The 7,791-nt window shown below is 41.8% G+C and overlaps 1 protein-coding gene across 2 annotated transcripts; it reads left to right on the top strand.

Moving 5' to 3' along the window:
* Positions 1-334: 334 nt before the first annotated feature.
* lgi3 (leucine-rich repeat LGI family, member 3) lies at positions 335-7,654 on the top strand. 2 transcript variants are annotated; one of them, XM_086031850.1, is made up of 10 exons: positions 335-412; positions 974-1,103; positions 1,732-1,803; positions 2,833-2,904; positions 3,254-3,325; positions 3,629-3,700; positions 3,858-4,027; positions 4,117-4,281; positions 4,372-4,462; positions 6,070-7,654. In XM_086031850.1, the coding sequence occupies exons 1-10, from the start codon at positions 379-381 to the stop codon at positions 6,797-6,799; spliced, it is 1,608 nt and encodes a 535-aa protein (XP_085887976.1). In that variant the 5' UTR covers positions 335-378; the 3' UTR covers positions 6,800-7,654. The 2 variants fall into 2 exon arrangements, with proteins under 2 accessions (XP_085887976.1, XP_085887975.1); XM_086031849.1 differs by lacking the exon at positions 335-412 and having other exon boundaries at positions 688-1,103.
* The last annotated feature ends 137 nt before the right edge of the window (positions 7,655-7,791 follow it).

The following is a 7,791-nucleotide window of genomic DNA, read 5'->3' as shown; positions in this document are numbered from 1 at the left end:
CATTTGAGCAGGGGTGTGTAGATTTTGTATATCCAGTGTATCTAGACATATCCCATGATAACACTTAGTTTGTGCAGTCTTAAAATAACACATTCCGAAGTAATTAGGTTGAACCAGGTCGCACGTAGGCAGACCACCAGAGATGGGAAATCCAGGTCTAGAAAGTAAAAAGCCTGCCACAGTTTGACTTTAGCCACAGGTGCTTCTACTCAACCGGCAGGTAAACGAGCTCAGTTGATAAGAAGCACCTGTGGCTCGAGCCAAACTGTGGCAGGGCTTTTACTTTCTGAACCTGAATTTCCCACCTCTGCACAGCGTCTCACAGTTCAGAGGTTGTGAGTTCAAATCTGGAATCCGGCCTTGCTATGAGGAGTTTCTATGTGCTCCCTGTGTTTGGTTGGGTTATCTCCGGGTACTCTGGTTTCCTCCCACATTTAAAAATTCTTTCACTTAATTGAAGACTATAAATCTAGTGTCCTGAGTATGAATGCTTGTTTGTCTTTTTGTCTATATGTACAGTATGTGCCCTGGGATTGGCTGGTCACTAGTCCAGGGCATATGCTGCCTATTATGAAACATGAAAGAAAAACTGAATTTATACCCTCAGCCCTTTTGTGTACCGGTACTCTTTGAGTGATAGTAAATAATTCACCGGTGCTTCCTTCCAGTGCAAGAAAGCATCATTTCTCATCATTCTTGCTTCACAGTTTCTCTCACATGCAGTTTCGCACCCAGGAGACACCGGAACCCCCCCTCGGTCTCCCCTCCATAACCAATCCCCTCTCTCGCTCAACTCGCCACTCGGCATTAGTGCTGGGCTGTTAGGCAGTGCGCTCGTTCTCTCCCAACACGGCACCTGCTCTCTGCTCGCACAGCTTCACCTTCTCCTACTGCTCAAGTATGATGGAGCTTGGACCAAGATGCCTCAGTGTGATCTACTTGCTGGTTCTGTGTCTGTCTCTCTGCCCGCCAGGAGACACGAACACAAGAAAGGCCATCAGGATACCCCGCTGTCCTGCGACCTGTTCGTGCACCAAAGATAGTGCCTTTTGCGCGGATACAAAGGCAATACCAAAGAGCTTCCCACCTGGGATCATTTCTCTGTGAGTTGAAAGTATTGCCTTACTGCACTTGTATGAAGTCATAGCTGTATACAACAGAACGTCAATGATGTCAGCCTGCTTCATGTACTGTGGAGTAAAATGCATGCTCTGTGTTTTGATCAGCTGAGAAAACAGAAAGCATGCCATTTCATTATGCAGTGATTTTTTTTTTTTTTGTGCGTATGTAACATTTCTAACATTCCTGCCATATGCTAAACATGGAACTCAGCAATAACATCTTGTTGCTCTTCGCAATAGATGACCTGGATCTGCCTGTCCTCTAACCATCACTTAATATAATGAAATGAAATTTAAGGGGGCGGGGGTTCTTGAAAGTGTTCCGTTCACGTGACGTCGACCCCAGCGGTGCACAAGGATTTCAAGAGAGGCGGGCAAGGTGACCTCATTTTGCAATACAGAAGTAAGAAATGAAGTTGTGTGTCCCAGTTTAGAAAAGATCTAACCCTCATTGACCTTCAAACTACAAGGACAGATGTGTCTTGAGAAAAGAAGGATCAATAGTTGGGAACGAAACCTCATTAAACCGCATGACATCACACTTATGAATTCTGGCCCTGCCGGTGAAGTCTGCATAGTCGTTAATGGATGTGCTTGCTCGTCTGCACAGGACGATGGTCAACGCAGCATTTACGACGATCCCAGAGGGAGCTTTCTCGCACCTTCACCTACTCCAGTTCCTGTAAGTGTATGACAACAACAAATGTGTCCTTTGTTTATTTGTTACATGTATAACAGTCACTTTCTCTCTTTATGGGAGCCCCCCCCCAAACAATAATGTCAGGTTTGCACACATTTGATGTTATTGTGATACGTACATAAGAACATACATCTCCTGTATCTTCTAACATGCGTTGACAATGAAACAACTCCAGCCACTTGAAATGAATTGCATTTGAAAACAGTAGTGACATTAGCAGGAATACGAATAGTCCTTCTGTATCAGTCATCCCAGATGACTGAGTGCCTCAGTTGTGTCCTGACAAAGGCCTATTTGTCCGTCACATGCAATCATGAATGCCTTATTTTTGTGCGCAAGTTTGCATTTGTTTGCTGCGACCTCTCATTTTTTATATTGACTGATGACATGAAATGTATTGGAAACAGTACTACACTTTATTATACCGTGTAACACTCCATATTCGTAGACGGGCGCACGTGCGCTCGATGTAAGAATGGGTGCATCTTCATTTTTGTGCTGAGGCAAGTCGAGTTTACCGTGTTTGGGAATTCGGCAGACCACGCTGCGGCTTTCTGGGCGTTCCGGCAGATTGAGGGAGTTTTCTACTACGCAGAATTTAGACCAGGTAAAAACAGGTCTAACTTGTGGCGCAGGTGGTGTAATGTGATTTTGGTCAATTTGATAAAGTCGCAGGCAGACAGATTCTGCTCTCCATTGATACGTGTGGAGGATGTCATACTCCAGCAGGTCTATTACTTCTTCCACAAAGTCAAAGACTGTGTGCGTGCCTCTTCTTCACTGAATTTAAAGTGATAAGTGGATCTGCTTTCATTGGCCATGAAGTAAGCCGGCTGTGTTCACTCTCACAATGGCGCAAATGCCAATTCTTAACGGCGGCCATCTACAAACATATCAAAAGCAGGGCTGTCCGTCTCTCCGCCTATGACGGACGTCAATATCAAACTTTGTACTGTTGTTATTTATTATTTTACTACAGTATCTCCTTCACAACTTTCATTGTTCCTGCAGACTCTTGAATTCCAACACATTCTCCACCATTTCGGATGATGCTTTCGCTGGCCTAGCTCACCTGCATTACCTGTAAGTAAAATGACAATTTCTTGAAAACAGCTGCTGTGTTTTAACAATGTAATGGGTTTTGGTAAATGTATGTACATAACATCAGGTCACATTTTGTCAGAGACTGACTATTCATGATTACTGGATTACTGGTGCATTACATCATAGTAACTATACCATATAGTGATTTTAACTTGCTTTATCAATAAAAAAACACATAATCCTACTTTGATTTGAGACATGTCCAGCCCTGCACATTTTTTTTATGCTTGTCGTGTTTGGTTTATTTAAAAGCTCGTGATGTAATGATCACAGCAGTATCGTGATATTGTCTAGTGTGCCAAACATGTAACTTGTTTTTCCATCCCAGGTTCATCGAGAATAATGACGTCCAAACTCTCTCAAGATATACCTTTCGAGGACTAAAATCTCTGACTCATTTGTGAGTATGTCATCACTCCTGGCAAGCCATTTTGCAATATAAACCCGCTCTTTTTCTAGTACAGGAGGTCCTCGGTCCTGTCCTAGCTTTTTTGAATGGAGGCATGATGTAAGAATATGTTGACGATATGGTGCATAGTTCCATAGTTTTGGGTCACATCTCATGAACGCAACTTAGTCGTATACCGGGGACGACCTGTAAATGTAACAACATATCCTAGGTCTGATATTTGTAGTCTCGATTTGAAGTGAGCTGTGAATATAAGCATACTTTATAATTAAATCATCAACGGAACTTTTTCAGATCCCTGTCAAACAACAAGCTGCAACAGCTGCCCAGAGATCTATTTAACCAACTGGACATCCTCACAGATTTGTAAGTGTCGATTTGTAAGCGTGTTGGAGCTGACAATGACCCTGCCATGTTGCTCACTGTGTGGGGTTTAATGCACTACCTACTGCATTCAGCTATTCAAGTGACTCAGTAAATCGTTGAGACAAACGTTGATTTCAAGTTGCATCACTGGTTTCAGGGACCTGCGAGGAAACTCCTTCCGCTGTGACTGTAAGATCAAGTGGCTGGTTGACTGGATAGAAAAGACCAATACTTCTGTTCCTGCCATATACTGTGCAAGCCCCTTTGAATTCCAGGGGCGCAGAATCCATGACCTTGCCCAGAGGGACTTCAACTGCATCAGTGCAGGTTTTTCAACTTCTTCATAGTTGAACAGCAACGGCATGACAAGTTAATCGTTTGTGATTTGCTATCCTTCTCTGTATTTTCTTTTTTAGATTTTGCCATTTACGAAACGTTTCCTTTCCACTCCGTGTCTGTGGAGTCTTATGAGTTCAGCGGAGATCAGTTTGTTGCCTTTTCTCAACCTGAATCCGGTTTCTGTACTCTTTATGTGTGGGATCATGTAGAAATGACATTTAGGACATTTCATAACATCACCTGTAAGTAATGGCGACAAGATGCGACCAAATTGCGTCCTTCTACGTTGCTGTCTTTGACCTGTTCTGCCTTCATTCTGTATGTCTTGGCAGCTCGTTCAGCGCTGTACTGCAAACCAGTGGTGATAAACAACACACTTTACATGGTTGTGGCTCAACTTTTTGGTGGATCGCACATCTACAAGTAAGATTTTCACACTGCTGTTGCCATGTGGAAACTTTGTATCGGTTTTATGATCTCAGCCTTCAAATTATTTATTTGGCATTTGGGGGGGCATTAAGAGTCTCTCAACAGGTATACAATTTGTTACATTGAAATGATATCGGTTCGGCTAGCAGGCGATGAGTTCATCAGACAGCCTGTAAGCAGTTCATTGCAAAGAGAGAAAAACCCGTGACATCATGTGTATACACTCGCCTCCAAAGGTTTTGGATCTGTGAGGCCATCTTCTTTAATTTTGGGGTTGACATCAGAATATGATTATCTTTTTCGTATTTACATGGATGGACCTGTACAGAATACACCAATTAGAAGCTTGAACCTTATGTTATCTAGTATTGAAAAATGGGAGTGACTGGTGTATTTTTCTTTGATCCAAGTGCGTTCTTTTACAGATCACCCAAACAATCAGAGCTTGGAATTTCTATGCTCAGTTTCGGATTTAAATGTTGATAAGAGTTGTAACCAACATGAAAACCAGAGAACTTTCTATAGGTGAAAAACATGTATTTGTGAAACTAAAGCCAGGTTTACATGGAGATTTTTTTGTCATTCGGAATGAAATCATTCCAAATGGAGCTCTCTGGCCACCTGTTTGCATGTGACGTGATCTATTCCAATTGTCCGTTTACTTGCTCCATCCCGTCAATCAGATCAGCCGTGTTACAGCCGTGTGACACGCGGAGATCGATGTTAACATCACGTGATCTATCAAGATGGAGTTCATTCATCTATTTAGTACAGTATTCACGATTGTTTTAACGCTTTGAACAAAGCAGTATCTTGATCAAAAGAAGTTACCAGTACTTTAAAACAATTTCTCACATCGCAGAGAAGAGCTCAGGTAAGTCCGATTGAACTGTTTACATGACGCTCATGCGGGTTGACAAAAGGAATATACCACCCCTGTGAAATCGGCCTTTTTATTCCGATTGGGGTGTTTATATGGAGCATTTTCATTCCGATTGGTCATTCGGATCCTTTCTAATTGGAATACGTGGCTCCATGTAAACCCGTCTTAAGAGAAGACGGAAAATTAATCAAAGCCATTGCAGAACCATTGGTCATGCAACCATTTGAAATGTCTGCAAGAAGAAACCACTGGTGTACCAAGTAGCCGGTCTAAAACAGCTAGCTCAAGGAAAACAGTAGCAGCTGATGGCAGAAACTTTGTAAGAACTGTAATGGAATACCTTGAAACAACTACTGTATATGTGACATCAAGCTCAATATAATACAGAAGGATTGCAGGAAAATGTGGTCAAAAAAGAGGCAAAAGCTTCTGGAAAGAAAGGAACCCAAAACATATAGTGTAAGCTCTTCGGTGGAGCGAGCCGGAGGTAATGTCTTGGCTTAGATTTAAATTGAAATTTGCTGACATTAGACAATGCAGTGTTATTTGCTCTGTTAAGACAAAGTGCTCCGAAAGGTTTTAGTCCTCCTCATCTAATTAACCCTTTTGGCAGCTATATGGACATGAAAATACTAGAGATATTGTAGCCTTGTACAGATGTGTTTCCATCACAATGTAACAACTGTGATACCAAAGCAGGATTTTCTTAAAATTGCAGGTGGGAAGAGGACCCTCTTCGCTTTGTGAAAATACAAGACATTGACACAACTCGAGTGAGGAAGCCCAACTTTGTGGAGACGTTCCAGCTGGATGGCGAATGCTATTTCGTAGTCGCGGACAGTTCCAAGGCTGGTTCAACCAGCATTTATCGATGGAACAGCAATGGCTTTTACTCCCACCAGTCCCTCCATGCTTGGCACCGCGACACCCACGTAGAGTTCGTCGACGTTGGAGGAAAGCCTCACCTCATCCTCTCCAGCTCCACTCAAGCACCGGTGGTCTACCAATGGAACCGAGGCCAGAAGCAGTTTGATTTCGTCTCTCAAATCACAGAGCTGGCCGACGTGCAGATGGTCAAACACTTCTGGGTTCGGAAGGCGCTTTACCTTTGCCTCACACGCTTCATTGGTGACTCAAAGATTCTCCGCTGGGAAGGTCAGCGTTTCATCGAGATCCAGACTCTTCCCTCTCGCGGCTCCATGGTAGTGTATCCCTTCACGGTGGGCCTTCGGCAGTATCTTATCCTTGGGAGTGATTTCTCCTTTTCCAGGGTGTACTTGTGGGATGATCTCACTCAGCGCTTTCAGCCATTCCAAGAACTCAATATGAGAGCCCCAAGGGCCTTCAGCCTGGTGTCGGTCGACAACAAGGACATTATGCTGGCTGCCAGCTTCAAGGGCAACTCCCTGGCCTACCAGCACCTGCTGGTCGATCTCAGTGCAAAGTAGAAATGTGAGAAGCAATATGACGTGACATAAATTAGTTGTGGTAAATTGTGGAAATTTATTTCAATAACTCACTTAAAAAAAAAAATCATGTATTACAGTATGTAGATCCACTATAGACACAAATATTAAAGTTCTTAATTGGTATAATTTTGATGATTATAGCTTACAGCTAATGGAAACCTAGAAATTAGGTAGATATCATGAATGTTGGTGAGTTTCACTTTTTGATTTGTAACTACTGAACTCAATGAACATTTCTACAATTATAATTGAGTGAGATGCACTGGTATGGGAGTTTTGTTATTCCACACAATGTTTTAAATGACTAACTTTAAAAAGATGCATTATCTTGGGAAATCTTAAATTAAAGCTAAAATACAGCCTCGGCTCACTGAAATTTCAAGTCAATGTTTCTGTATGTACTTTTATTGTTGAATTGTATGTTCATTGATAGTTTCATTCATTCATAGTTTCTGGTGTTTTTTTAATTTGATACCTGGTAAAAAGGATATACTGATTATTATGTGTGTAAAATTTTAAAAAGCATTTTTGTATTTAAAGTGTTTTTGAAGCATATTTAAACCAAAATCACTTTTTTTGCACAAGCTATTTGTTTGGAAAATTATTATAAAATAATTCATAAAACATAGTAATAAGCGTTTTCATTAGACCCGACCATCTGAAGGTCCCTGGTTCAATCCCGGGTTTCGGCATTCGCACATCTAACTTGTCCTTTCCCTTTGTGGCTGACTTGGAACTTTTCGAGCGTCTGCGGCAATTCATCAGTCAGTTGATAATGAAAAATATTGTGGATTTTTTTTTTTTTTTGCACAAGCTATTTGTTTGTAAAATTTATATAAAATAATTAATAAAATGCAGTATTAGTCACTTTTCTCTGTGCTGGTTTTGTTACCCTTGGTGATTTTGTACTGCGAAGTGCAGCACTGAAATAGCTCAAGTGGGAGAGTGTTAGACTGAAGATGTGAAGGCCC

Source organism: Filicampus tigris, chromosome 5, assembly GCF_054856515.1.
Source record: "Filicampus tigris isolate MCC_2025a chromosome 5, RoL_Ftig_1.0, whole genome shotgun sequence".
Taxonomy (NCBI): Eukaryota; Metazoa; Chordata; class Actinopteri; order Syngnathiformes; family Syngnathidae; genus Filicampus; species Filicampus tigris.
This window is presented reverse-complemented; position numbering and strand designations above follow the sequence as displayed.

What these genes read in the sequence shown, in the direction of transcription:
- lgi3 (XM_086031849.1), top strand. Translation starts at nt 901, where the DNA reads ATGATGGAGCTTGGACCAAGATGCCTCAGTGTGATCTACTTGCTGGTT. An exon ending in CTAAAATCTCTGACTCATTT is followed by an intron (nt 3,326 to 3,628) that starts GTGAGTATGTCA and finishes GAACTTTTTCAG; the next exon opens with ATCCCTGTCAAACAACAAGC. An exon ending in GACATTTCATAACATCACCT is followed by an intron (nt 4,282 to 4,371) that starts GTAAGTAATGGC and finishes ATGTCTTGGCAG; the next exon opens with CTCGTTCAGCGCTGTACTGC.